The sequence below is a fragment of the Caenorhabditis remanei genome, chromosome V (assembly GCF_010183535.1).
Source record: "Caenorhabditis remanei strain PX506 chromosome V, whole genome shotgun sequence".
Lineage (NCBI taxonomy): Eukaryota > Metazoa > Nematoda > Chromadorea > Rhabditida > Rhabditidae > Caenorhabditis > Caenorhabditis remanei.
The window spans coordinates 6615407-6629363 of NC_071332.1; the positions used below are offsets into that span (position 1 = coordinate 6615407).

General features: G+C 36.5%; 4 protein-coding genes across 4 annotated transcripts; 2 read left to right on the plus strand and 2 right to left on the minus strand.

Moving 5' to 3' along the window:
• Window positions 1–248: 248 nt before the first annotated feature.
• On the plus strand, window positions 249–2466 carry GCK72_017742 (uncharacterized protein; the record flags this gene model as incomplete). The annotated part of the gene is made up of 7 exons (XM_003112710.2): window positions 249–383; window positions 1202–1301; window positions 1348–1436; window positions 1494–1577; window positions 1626–1802; window positions 2206–2277; window positions 2323–2466. 7 exons carry the CDS (start codon window positions 249–251, stop codon window positions 2464–2466), a joined length of 801 nt encoding a protein of 266 aa, XP_003112758.2.
• A 359-nt stretch (window positions 2467–2825) lies between these two features.
• GCK72_017743 (uncharacterized protein) lies at window positions 2826–5598 on the minus strand (the record flags this gene model as incomplete). Its single annotated transcript, XM_053732233.1, has 8 exons — window positions 2826–2911; window positions 2960–3215; window positions 3260–3363; window positions 3407–3551; window positions 3599–4096; window positions 4303–4468; window positions 4518–4664; window positions 5540–5598. The coding sequence occupies 8 exons, from the start codon at window positions 5596–5598 to the stop codon at window positions 2826–2828; spliced, it is 1461 nt and encodes a 486-aa protein (XP_053581146.1).
• Window positions 5599–10589: 4991 nt separating this feature from the next.
• On the plus strand, window positions 10590–10998 carry GCK72_017744 (uncharacterized protein; the record flags this gene model as incomplete). Its single annotated transcript, XM_053732234.1, has 3 exons — window positions 10590–10745; window positions 10798–10899; window positions 10948–10998. 3 exons carry the CDS (start codon window positions 10590–10592, stop codon window positions 10996–10998), a joined length of 309 nt encoding a protein of 102 aa, XP_053581147.1.
• A 716-nt stretch (window positions 10999–11714) lies between these two features.
• On the minus strand, window positions 11715–13486 carry GCK72_017745 (uncharacterized protein; the record flags this gene model as incomplete). Its single annotated transcript, XM_053732235.1, has 9 exons — window positions 11715–11900; window positions 11948–12165; window positions 12210–12398; window positions 12442–12586; window positions 12641–12680; window positions 12739–12827; window positions 12879–12999; window positions 13146–13320; window positions 13375–13486. 9 exons carry the CDS (start codon window positions 13484–13486, stop codon window positions 11715–11717), a joined length of 1275 nt encoding a protein of 424 aa, XP_053581148.1.
• Between the last annotated feature and the right edge of the window lie 471 nt (window positions 13487–13957).

Genomic DNA, 13957 nt, shown 5'->3' on the forward strand with positions numbered 1-13957 from the left:
GAGGAGAGTCTTCAAAATTTGTCTAGATCTGCAAAAATTCCTCTAAAATCTCAAACCATCTTCTTGTTTCGAAAAGTTGAATCTAGTTTCAATTTCAACTATTTTTCAAAAAAGAAACACATCCTTACCCGTCCTCGAATAAGATTAATATCCTTTGCTTCTTCATCTTCTTTTCTCTTTTTCGTCTTCCTTTTTTTCGATTTTTCAAAAAAAAAATCCGCATATCAATTTCAGTATATGGCTACCGGATGAATATGCTCAGTTTGCTGATATTTTTCGGCTCATTATTTCTAGTAGTTCATCCATTTCTGTTATCGAATGACGACGAGCCACAAAGATGTTATGAGTTGGAGTTGGAGAACTGTTTTCGTGAAGCATTTCTGGTGAGTTTTATTTCATTTTTCGTATTTGTCATGGGATTTGTTAATGAAATCCATAAAACTGGTTAGAGGTGCGAAATTGTAGCAAACGTGCTCTACTGCAAAAATGTTTAGCTTGAATTTTGGTAGAGCGCTCTTTAAAACAACTGGTTTTATGAATAGATATTAGTTTTCTAGCAAAATGTGTTCTACTGGAAAGTCGCCTTCAGATTCATTTCAAGTTTCGATGGGGCGCGTTTTTTAATAGAAAATCCATTCAATTCCGTTTAAGTCCTAGCTAGTAAAATACTTCTTTTGATACTTTAAACCTCGGAAATTTGAAATATCAGTACCAAAATTAGGTAGATCACGCTTGAGATACTGAAAATGGCTTCACAATTCGAAAATGAATTTTAAAATATGCACAGGAATTTCTAACATCACAATTCATGCAATTCAATCGGAGTGTTCGAAAAGTTAGTTGAATTCGCGTCTCTCTTCACCTCTAATTGTTTAGCTTCCTCTTTTCCCCTTTTCCTATCAAAATTCTAACCAATTCCTTCGTAATAATTGTAAGTCTTGTCTTGACTTTTCGGTCTCTCATTGTCAGGCCGCCCACGTGTATTTTCGAGAGATGCAAACTCCCCCTTTTTACGTTGTCTCTTAACTTTCGAAATGTATTTATTCTCTGGAACTTTTAGTTTTGATAATATCACAATAATTTCTGCATGACTACAGTACTTCTGTAACAACGGGCGGCTCCAAAAATATTCTATTGATGTTGTGTCTTTAATCTATCTCACAATCAGAATTAATCAGTTTAAATACATGTTACATTTCAGTCAGCAATTCATCCACCAATATTTCATAAACGAGATGTCACTATAACGTATAATGAGACTACTGTAGCTCCAGATGATCGACCAATGGATAAGAAGAAACGTAAGTGTCATTTTAATTCAATTCATCTCCAATTCCACGATTTCAGGAGTACGACAAATACAAATCTGTCACGATGTGCGAAAGTTTTCATCTTGTTTCATTCGTCCTGGATGTTCAGACCAACAAGCGGCAAATGTGAGTAATTAGAAACACATTTCACGGAAAAGAATCAAACATCCATACAATTCACAGATCGCTTCTGTTCAATACCATATGGTTTTTGGAAAGAAATTACCCATGCATGTCTTTCTCGCTTATAGAGGATATGGTAGAGAGGTAAGGGATCTTGAAAATGAAAATTGTAATCATGAATCTATGTTTCAGCTTTGTGATCAACAGTGCTATGGGAATAATATGCAGAAATGTAAAAACAAAATGAGTCAAGACGAGCAGCAAGAAGAGCAAGGATACATTCTCGAATTGTCATCAATCATCGGTCATATTGCGCCAGATAGAGATGTTACTGTGGCATGTAGTCGATTTAATAAATTACTTATAAATGTGAGTTTTCTGGGGTGGACTAGATTTGAAACCTGGATTATGAGCTCGATTTGGAGCTCTGATTCTTTTTATTTTGATCTACAGAATATTTTTGCTGAAAAACTAAAAGATCTGGTTCAAAATTTTTACCGTTTTGAAATATTTTTATTAGACATTCACAGCGATTGTGACACTGCAAGTTAAAAATTATGATTTTCCTGTGTGTGTCACAGTGATACAGAAATTCAGAATTTGCAATTGTTTATGGACAGTGTAGATCAAAAGAAGATCTTCATTTTTGTTGTCCACAACTTTTTTGTACTGCATTCTCTGGAGAATTACATCCAAAGGATGTAATTAGAATGCCACCTGTTCACACCGTTTGATCAATTTACTTCACAAAACTTCTAACACTATTTTTCAGTTAATGCGACTCCGAAAAACGCATTGTGGAGAAATGGCTCGATGCACTTGTACAGATAGCACTGTTCAGCAGGTAAACTTCATTTTTCGGCAGCTTCAGATAAAAGTAGATTTCAAGGGTGTGGACGGCTGCAACTCGGGATGCGAACGTCTTCTACATTTGGACTTGGATCAACTGGTCAATAGTACTCAAAACTCCCCAATTTCTTTCTTCCTATGCAATCTTTTCCTTCTTCTTTCCTATGTGTTCATTGTGATTTAGACATTTTTCTAGTTGACGGGTATCAGAATGTGAATACAAAACAACCATCTAGCTCATTACACTTCAAGGATCTTTTTCTTTCATGATTATAAATATTTTTTGGAATTTCTTTTCAAATTTAACAGTGTACTCAATTCTTTCTCTAGTTTTTTTTGCTGAAACCATTCAAAAACGTGTATTGTTAATTTGCTCGAGTTTTGTGTGAGTAATGAATATATCTCGGAAATCGTTTTATATAACATACAACGTAGTCAAGAGATCAAAATAACATTATAAAAATAAAAAAGTGAGAAGAGATCACGGGATGTTGAGGTATGATTATGACAAGGAATTGGTGGAGCAATTGAAAAAAAAAACAATTATTTGGCGGCTGGTACATGATACTGTGAGTATTTTATCCAGTAGATGAAATTGAAGATTATGAAGAGAGTTGGAAATAAAACTCCTGGAATTTATTAAATGAGAATTCTTTCTGAATGAATCGGGAACTTACTTGATATTAAGTCTGCTCTCTTCGCATTGTCATCCACATCCAACCTGTGCCGAACCCATCGTATTAATCGAACATTTTTAAAATTATTCCACCAAATAAATCTTCTGTTTTTGTGTTTCGCATCAATTATGATAAGTTCAGCCGATTCATCACTAGTATGATTGAGCAGTCCGTTCACTTCAGTCACTGTTTTTCCATTATTGTGACGTCGAATCCAAACGTCTGGAGGTGAAGAAGTCAGTCCCATTTCGACTTCCTGGAAAAAGAGAGACTAAACTTTGAACTTAAAAGAGAGCTCACATCTGAAGGCTGATCCTGGAATTGAGCAACAACGGTGTTTGGGATGATGAGAGCTTGTTTAGTTTCCATAAGAAGAGAGTTTCTGCTTGAGCACATTTTCTTTCCTGAAGAAAAATTGTATTGTCGTAATTCTAAATCCCAACTTACGTTTATAAAAACTTCTAGACGATATGTAAGTGACCCAAGCGAATTCAAGAAGAGCACCAAAAATGAAAGTGAGACACGCTCCAATCCAGACGTCTATCGCTTTTGTATAAGAGACTGGTGGCAATTTTGCGTTGATACCCGAGGCCTAGAAAACTCTTATTTTGATAGAGTGTGTCATCTGAAATAGCTCACCTGAGTGGTCATTGTAAGAAGAGTGGTCACTCCGAGAGTAACTCGAGCCGGTACAGCTCCCCTATCCAGCCAAAAAGAGACCCATGAGACTATGACAAGCATAGTAGAAGGAATATATAGTTGGAGGAGGTAGTAACTGAATTGTCGTTTTAATTCTAGCACAGTACGGAGACAGGAATAAGTTCCAGTATTGGTCTTGCTGGTGCATAAATCAGTGTTGACGCTGTTCAACTCAAAACTTGGAAGAGATGAGTGAAGCCCTTTTTTCAGCTGAACGGGTTCTTTTTCCTTCCATCGGTACTCGATATCACTTTCCGTATATGCATAAGAAGCCAAATCGATCAGACAAGTTTGAACATCCATCGGGTAATATTGAAGATGCATCGGACACGATAAAACCATGGAAATTCGAACAGAATATAGAATACGACCATCTCGATGAATACGAATCAGCACATTTGGTTTATCGATGTCATGTTTGTGAGCTTGCTTTTCGTTCTGGAAATCACAAGTAATAAGAAAGAATCTATGTTTTCTTTAGCCTAGACGGTTCTCTGAATCCAGCAGCTGTTTCGAAAAACTGCACTTTCTTTACTGAAGACACACTTGAACTAGGTGTCATGAATTTTGCAACAGTTAACTCTCCCCCATAAACCAAAGTTTTGGTTGTTGAGCTAAAGTTTTAACTGCAGATTCAACCTTACCTGAAAGAAACTATCTGGCATCCAAATCTGTTGTCCTGCTGTCAGAATCAAGAAGTCTGGAGTGTTATCTCCTGGAAACCCGAACGCCAACCGACCATCCACCCACTCTTCTCGAAACGTCAGCTGAACACTGTACTCCATATTCACGTCATCTATTTTGGAAATACTGAAAAAAGCTCAAGTTCACGTTACTTACTACTCATAAGGACACTGACCTTCTTATGAGCATATTGACCGTGACAACCACAGCACCATGAGTTCCAGGAATTGTTAAATTGATCCCTGGCGGTCTCACTCTCCAGTCGTATCCTTTTCCGAGAAGCTTTTTGATGATTTCTGTATCCGAGGAAGCGTCGCCATTTCTGAAAAGATATCAAGAATCAAACATTGATTGGGAGGTGATAAAAAGTTCAATTGTTTCATTGAAAAAAGTTCAATTGAATCTAGAAAACACTTCCGGGGAGAATCGAACAAAACCCGGGGAAGACTTGATTGAATTCATTCAGTTCGAAACGAGATTTGAATGGAGAAGTACACTGATCGTCTTTTATTTCATTACTTGCGTTCTTTCTTGGAAAAGAAGAGATTTTTGAACTTTTGAAATAAAGAAATGTGTGATTTGCGGGATTTTCGATGGTTGAAGAAGGGTTCAGAAATGAAATAAAGATTATGAAGAACGAATTCGGGATTCAGAAGTCAGAATTCAAAAGACCATAAATTGCCGAATTTCAATATGAGATTCTGACTATACCGAGGCATTTTTCATCGTAACTCATCATTCCGTTATAGTATGTTATCAAAGTAGACTACAAGATTCGAGCGTCAAATTTCAGATTTCAAAACAATTATTACACATAAAAATATTATTTATGTATCTACGTTTATCCAGATCAGTCGAAAAATCGTATTTGACTTTGTTTGTTAATCTAGATTCCCAATTTTAAAAATATAGATTCCTAATTTTTGTAGTGATCTTTTTCTTCATACAGGTTGCGATCTAGACAGGAATGACTCGACATCAGATATTCAAAAACGCATAAATAATTATTGTATTTCATTGATCACCTTTGTGAGTCATACTTGTCTAGAAAGAGATTGTATGAAAAACGGCAACTGCAAATTCAAAAAGGGTTCCCTGTGATTAAAAAAATCAGCGACAATGCCTCCATTTCAAATTCTACCGTTTCCAGTGTTTCAGTTCAATATGATATCTTTCGGAATGAAAATGATAACTCACCCTCCAACTGCCCACAGTAGAATGATGAGTAGACCGAACAAACAATGACGACGGTTCATCAAGTAATAGCAGAAGGAGTAGCAAGAATCCGAAGGAAGGCAAAGTAGAAAAAGAATGATGATGCGACCTCCAGAAGCGGAATATATTCAGAAGCAGTCGAGGCAAAAAGTGTTAATTTGATGCTGCGCACAGTGTGTCGAGTAGTACGAAAGAAAGTCATAACAAGGCTAATGAGCCATTAGGGTCGTTGAATCGAGCCGCTTTGCTTTGAATAAGAAGAAGACGAAGGGATTACAGATTCCATACGCTCTTCTTCTTCTTGTCTTCTCCTTTTTCTGTTTTATACTGAAAGTTGCTCATTAGACAGGTTTAGGGAAAATGGAAACATTTCGGAGAGACGGAAAAAAATGAAAGTGGAGAAGAGACGGAAAAGCGAAGAAAAACGGGAAGACAATGATGCGTGAGAACGAAACGAAACAGAGAAGAGGTTTCTTCAAGTTTTTTGGTTTTCCCGTCACCAAATTGCTCTTTTTTCTAAAATGGGAAAGGGAAGGGCCGCTCATTTAGTTATTTATAAATGACTTGAGAACCTATGGAATCTTTTTTTGTTCGAATTGTGAAAAATCGTTCAGGGAATTATTTATATTTACCTTTAAATATTTTCCTCTTTCAATTTTCTGTTTTTCTGGGACGAAAAGGCTATGAGGACGTGAAATCTTTGGATCATCGAAAAAACTTTTGTGAGGTTACATTTCTTTTTTCACGGAATTTTCTTTGAGTTTTCACTTTATCAAATTTCGAAGTCATCCTTTAACATGAGAAGAAAAGAGTATGACTTTGAGCTTTTTTCTTTTGCGACGAATTGAGTTAAGGAGCACCGGGACATACACAAAAAAACGAAACGGAGTAAGAAAAAAACGACTTTGACAAGAATTAAGGAGAAAAAGAACGTATGATGGAAAACAAGGGGGGTCTTCTGGAACAAGGGATAGAGGGGGAAAATGAGGAAGAATAACGATGAATAAGGGGGAGATGGAAGATGAAATTGATTCTGATGAGAAAAGGGAATTGGGATTCAGAAAACAATTGTAATAGGGGGAAAAGTTCACCGTCTGAAAGTTTTATGATTGAAATCTAATCGCCAAGGCGTTATTGAAAATAAAGATGGTATAGCCTCTAGAGATAAAGTTTGTGTATTGTCAACTATGACGACATCTGAATACTTTAGGTCTAGTCAGAATGAATGAGGTACTTTAAGCAAAAACAATAACATAGCGAAAACTCGTCAGAATGGAAAATAGTTGTCATAAAGATGATCATTCTGAAAAATGATAATAGTGTTTCTGAAAAGCTATACTGAAAATTTTCAAATCATTTCTGAAACTTGAAAAATCTGAAAATACATTAGCGAAATGTATGCTCAGTATCGAAAGATAATGTCAAAGGTAATGCGGTTTCATAAAAATTCTTTAGAATCTTTCTAGAAAAAACCTATTTTTTCAGCAGTAATATTATCGAGCCACCAGGATCTCAGAATCCTTTTTTCTATTAAAAAAAACCCAAGTTCGGAACGTAAATATTGTCAACAGGATGATGTTTCATTCAAATCCGCTTCACTTCATTTTATCAAAAAACTGAAAAAAAAATCATGAATCATCCACATGACACGATTCAACGTCTGAAAATCATATCGAAATCAAAACAAGTCAACGTAAAAAATATCAATTTCCAAGTGCAAAGCTCATGAAAAATCTATGGACAAACTCTCAACGGAACGGAAGCACCTACGCAAATCGAATTTACAACATTTCTTATTTTCTCAACATTTTCGTTGCAAACGTACATCAGAATTCAAGTCCAACTTTTTCGGAGAAGAAAAAGAATCTGTCTCTAGATGGAAAATAAAAATATCCAAAAATTGGAGACGGGGAATCGGAAGATATAAAGAGAAAAGAGGAGCCAATAGAGTATTCATTCAGAAGAAAACATAATTATTTTCACACTCTTTCTCTGGTTTTTTCTCCTTTTTCTATCCCACCCGCTTCTTTTTTTTATTCCATTTTCTTCTATAACTGCACCAGCTCTCATTTGTCTTTTCCTATTGATATTACTATTATTATAGTGGTTGTTGTTAGGGAAGGTTCCGGTCAAAAGACTACTGACCTATCTCATTTTTCATTGAGACAGAAAAAGAGAAAAAAAAGACAAATTATCTATAGCCCCGTTATTCTAGGACTATTGGAAGCAATTGGAACCCATGTATGCAGTGAATTATGTATGTACTTGTTTGGCGCATGCTTCCTAATATGCTATGATCTCTTCTTCTTCTCAAAACGAGGAAAAGAAACACAATTGAGAAGGAGAAAAACGAGAGAGACCCGCCCGGGGTCCAACCCAGACTAAGAGCTCCAGGAGCAACACAGGAGGGGAATACAACCACAGGGAGACACAAAAATAATGATGCGATGAAATAGAGAAGAAGAAGTATTGGTGGGAGAGGAAGAGAGTATGGATAAAGTAGCTATATGTTCATGAATACATATCGATGAGCCAATGGTTGGAAAATGGGCTGAAAACAAATCTCAAAAAACAGTATTTAGGTGGAGCAGATGGATCGGCCTATAACTTTTTTTGAAAACGGGAGTTCAGGTCTTGAATAATATCGAATTGAAGGTCTAGAAATTCTCAACTTTGATTAAGGGTTTAACTTATTTGAGTGTTGTATGAAGGTTTCAAAATTAAGATTGTATACCAGGATTGAGTTCTCAAAGCAATTGGAAAATGTTTGAATCGGGAAATGTCATACTGAAGTTCCAGCTCAAAAATTTGTTTAGTTCTATCAAACGCTGTGTATTCTAGTTAAAAGTAAATTCCGAACCGTCTCGGCAACGGTGTTGCTCATTGTTTAAACTCCCAAAAAGGTAAAACGATGAGGTGAAAATGGTCTGGATATTTCAACTCACTCGGTATCTACACCAAAACTTTAACGTTATATAAACTATCTGAGTCGCCACGAAACTTAAATCGGTTGTCGTACGATTCTTATAATACGGAGCAATCTGAAAAATGAAAAAAAAAAAACTTTCTTTTCATGAAAACCATAACGAAAAACAGGACGGCTGAAATGAGAAAGGTTTCTTAAGAATAAAATCAGAAATGAGTGAAACAATCTCGTTCTCAATTCAAGTTTCCTTGTCTCATTATCAAAAATTCCAGAAAAAACCCATTACTCGAGTAGTTCTGACACACTATTTTCTCATAGACTTGTTATGAAAATCAGTGTGCTGACCATCGCTAAGTGAATGCACAATCCGGAGAAGTGTACGAATATAAAATATTCGTCTCGAATTTGGAAAAATGTGTGAAAATGACAGCATGGAAGGATTTTCGGTTGAGGCAATTGAACTCTTGTATCTTGTTTGAATGGGGGAAGGGGATCAACTCTGCAACTAGTTATTTTTGAATATGAAAAGAAAAAAGGGCAATAAGTAATTGAAAGGGGGATTACTGGATGGAGATTAGGATCAATTCATCTCCAAATTACAATAAGAATTTCATATTTTTGAGAACTACGATATTGTAGTCCAGCCAAAACGAAGAATAAGAACGAAAGTGATTGTGAAAAATGAATCGAAACGAAACCAAAAACAATGGGTGGAGAACGAATAAAAAATTGTACGTCCTCATTCCATTGGCTTTTCTCACCGAGCAAGCAAATTCTATAATGTATGTGAGCTCTCAATGAAAATATTTCCTTATTTCACTCCTCATAAAAAATCTTTTATGAGCTCTCTGTCGTCCCCATTCCTTTCCGAAGGGAGACTACATATTATTTCTCTTTTTTGAGTGGTGTGGTCCAATATTTATAACAAGATGGTTCCTGAATGGAGAGGTATGTACCTATTTGTTTTTTGTTTTCTACCTATTTTTTGGAAGGGTCTTAAAGGTCTGCACTTGCCTGAATAAGAATTGAAAATGAGTTTGAACTATTATCGAAATGGAATGACTGATTGTTGGTATACCCGCATTCATTCTGTTTTTGCAATTGTAGACTTACGTGGATGATTTTCAAGCCTGCAAGCTCCTCAGCTCCAAAGTTTGAGTAAATTTTAACGTCAGCTTTCCGGGGATATAGTTCATGTTCTGTTTCTCCAACCATTGTGTGAGTCATTCCCTAGTGAGGGGTTCCGTTGGTGCCGAGAGCTTCATGAAGATGCAGAAGAAGCCTTTTTTTTTCAAGTGCGCTCTTATGATGGTACAGTGGAGCACACTTGCCAGACTTCTGTATCACCAATATCAACGCATCGGTGGCCGAGCTCTCTTACTCGCCCGGTCCCTCTACCAACATCCACCCGAAAACTTATAAGTTACTACACAACGAAGCACACATACTTTCAAAAAACTAAACCTCTTTTTTACTACTCGAGACAAGTTTCTTCTCCTTCTCCATGACAGTAATAACGTATCTCTATCCGTGAGTGTGTGTTAAATCAAACATATCCCTTACCATCTCTATCCTTCCGCGTGTTGTTTGATTACTGATATATAGTCTGTGTGCCCTCGGGTTTTTCTGACTTCATCCCCCAAATTTTGAGTTCAACTGTTTAGATGAAAAGCAAAAAATATGAAGATAACTGTGACGTTTCTTCAGAATCCTTGCTCTCCCTTTTCTCGATTTTTCCGAGTTTGTTCTGCTAGAATTTCTGTAAACTAAATATTTGCGAGAGACAGCTGTCGCATGCTTTTTTTGTTTATTAGAAGAAGAAAATGACCATCTACGTAGAACATATAGAAATTCTCAACGCCCACAGAATATGTCATATGTTTCTTTTTTTTCGAAAACCCATTTCTGTTCCGTCACCAACTTTTCGTGTCGTTTCGTTGATTCATCAGATTTACCACTGATTCCTGAGATTTCAATTTGATCTCTCTATCTGTTTACATTGATGAAATCATTCTTGATTTCGATCACGGCCATGCTGTCATCGCATCATTAGAGCACAATTTCGGCACGTCTTTTCATTTATTAATAGATCTTATGATTCCAGAAATGCCAACCACGTTCGCTCCAGTCATTGGATTATCTGAACATATTGCAACACAAACATGTAATTGTCACTATCCAATTGGTCTAGTCATATTCCTGATTTTCACAATTATCAGTCTATTGGTTTGTATATGTGTTTGCTGCTTCGATTTGGGACAGGTACGTGTAAATAGTGATTCGAGAAAATAATGAATGATTTTGGTGTTTTCAGTGCAATCTATGTCAAGGGGATAGCAAGAAAGAAGTGAAGTTCCGGCGTACTTCTATGAATGCGAGATTCGTGGAGCCCAGCAAGTTTGTCATTGATAGAAAGGTAAGCTTTAGAAGGGCTAAGAATATGAATATTAGTTTTTCAATCCAGAAGTCTAGAACATTGCTTTCGAGATATTCAAACAAGTTTCCTAAGAACTAAATTTTATGTTTTTGGAGGATTGAAAATAATTTAGGATTCTGAATCGAAATTCTGTGGTCATATCTTCTGGTTTCTGGTTTAAGTTTTTTGATTTTTGACTTCTAAGTTCTGAAAGATGACTTAATAACTGTTACCCAAACTTTTAAGATCCTGACTTTTGAACCCCGACTTCGGAATTCTGAATCTTGAATATTGAACCATGATTCCGAATCACAGAAACAAACGTTTAGAATCCCCAGAGCTCTGAAATCCGAATCCTGAACCTCAAATTTAGAATTCAAGATTTGATCCTTCGGAGTTCAAAACTTTGTGTTCGTTTTATGGATTCTTCTAGTCTGAGTTTTTGTTTTGAAATTCAGAATACAAAATCTCTGAACCAGAATACTATAAAATCCCCTATATGCTTTCTTTCCAGCTCTCAATGGACCCGTACCTGACGGAATACCGTCAACTTTTCAACTCAGGAAGTGTGACGTCATCATCGAATTCCCACTCCCGATGCATTGAAAACCCCCAATTCTCATTTTCTACGGACAGATCTCTCATTTCAACTGTATGAGAAATACCTAGAAGATATGAACTATGACATTTGTATATACACTTATTTTTGCTTATTATTATTATACATTCCTGCTTTTCACCAAGAGAAATATTATTTTTAAAGAAGAAAATTGTTTTATCAAAAAATACCCTAACAATCAAAAAAGAACATCGTATCAAGGTTGGAAGAACACAAAACAAGTTAATGCCTTTTTTCTGTGTTCACAGAATATTGGAGACGTCACGACGACGTATGAGAAAGAATGTTTTGAGCAGATCACATTCACATTTCGTCCAACCCACATTTCAGTGGCAGCTGAGTAGATCATTTGTTTGGATATTGATGGGGAGGCGGTCATTTTCTGGAACAAAAATGGATGAGTACTGTTGATGAAGAATAGGAGGATACCATCTCCATCAAATCTTTCAGAATAGGATTATTGCACTTTGAACTATCTTCTTTTTCTCGAATCTTTCGTTTACTCGTCCATTTATTCTTCGGTTTCACTTCCTCATCTCTGTCAAATGGAAACTTTGGAGTCGAGGTTTCTCGATTATCTGAGGAATCTCTGGCATCCCGAACTGCTCCATACTCGAAAGTTTGTATTGGATGGCTCGTCGAACTTTCTGGAAATGGCAAACATTTTGAGATTCTTCTTAACAATTCTTACTGTAAAACGCATCCACTTCTTGAGTGAAATCTGTCACATCTGTGTTATCTGTGTTATTTGGGGTGGCTGGACTTCTATTCTCATACTGTCTTGGGTGCTCTAAGAATTCTAGCATGATCGGTGCAGAGGTGGAACCTGAGTCAAATCCGTAACCAGACATACTGATATCGCTGCTACCTTCTCCTCGTTCTGCAAAAGCTATAGACTTATTTTGTCGAACATTTTGACCTACTCAATTCTGTTTCATATCTTTTCGTAGTCACCGCAATAGTAGACGTCGGCCACGTGGAACTCTCATAATTCTTTCTTGTTGTGGTATCTGTATTCCTGTAGACATTTTCTGTCGTAGTTTGAATGGGAGAGTAATTTCGGTCTATCTGGAAATGAAAACTGTCAGTTGAACGAGTTCAAACGATCAAAATTAATCCTACTTCATTATCATCTTCTCCAGTATTTGTCTCATAGAAAATGCTGAAACTTAATTTGAGATTAATTCAGAACAGATTACGGGAATATATTTAGAACTCACTCTGATAACGGCCTGTCTGTTTCATAAGTTCTACTTTTTTCGTTGACATGATTTTCGAATGTCTCTTCTTTTTGTTTGAGTGCGGGAGGCTGAAAATGGGAAATGTTTTTCAGACGGAACTCGGTTGGAAACGAAACTACTTGTAGGTTGAGTTTATCTTGCGAATCTGATGTAGATGGGCCAGGGGAGCCTGCAGGAGAATATTGGGAGTTGATGGATGATTGTTCAGCGATGAACATTTGAGATGACGATGGGTATGATCTAAAAAATTGTATTTACTAATGATTTTTGTCCTTCTGGAAATCGGTCTCTTTGACCGAGAAGTTCGACTCTTATTGACCATAATAAAACTATAAGAACTACGTAACTGATAAGAAAAGCTCTAAAGATCAGTAACAGAAACTTACAAACTCGGTGTTCCAGGTGGCAATTGATGTACTTGTATTGGAGGAGGAGTTGAGAAGAATGTGGGCTGTTGGGCATACGGTTGCATATAAGGAGGAATGTTGGCCAAGTAGGATGATGGTCGTTGTTGTTGTTGTTGGTTTTGATAAGGTTGATAGATAACTGGTGGAGCCGGTTCTGAATGAGTTTTGGTTCTCCGATAAACTTAAATTGAACTGAGTGTTTACTCACGTGTGTAAAAAGTTTGAGCTGGTTGTTGTTGATAGCAAGGCATCGGAGGAGGACATAAACATCCGAGCTGTGATGGAGGAGAGTTGCAAGAACTCTGACATTGACAGTTCATTGATCCTGAATCAAAAGCCAAATAATTTAGACAAAAAAGAAAATAACTCACCAAAACCAAATTGTGGAAAGAATATTGCACTGGCTTCTTGATAAACAAGTGATAAGAAGAAACAAAATATAAGTTTAGCCATCAGTTCACATCAGAATAAAACCAATAAAACAATATAAACTTCACTTCTTTCTTTTCTCGATTTCTCGATGTCAGAGAAGAAAAAAAGGCAAGGCTAGCTTATTATAATACGATTTTCGAAATACGAATAATTATTGTGACTTCTTCTTCGGTCAGTGTGCGCGAGAGAACGCAATTGTCTTCCAGGATACGGCCATTCGTCTTCCTCCTCCATTGTTATATCGTCGGGTCCAACTTATTCTCGAAGCTAGTTTCTAAACCTTTTGAGGGATGGAGGAGGAAGGAAACGAACGGAAACTAATTTGAGACTGGGAACCGAATATGATGATGATCGAACAT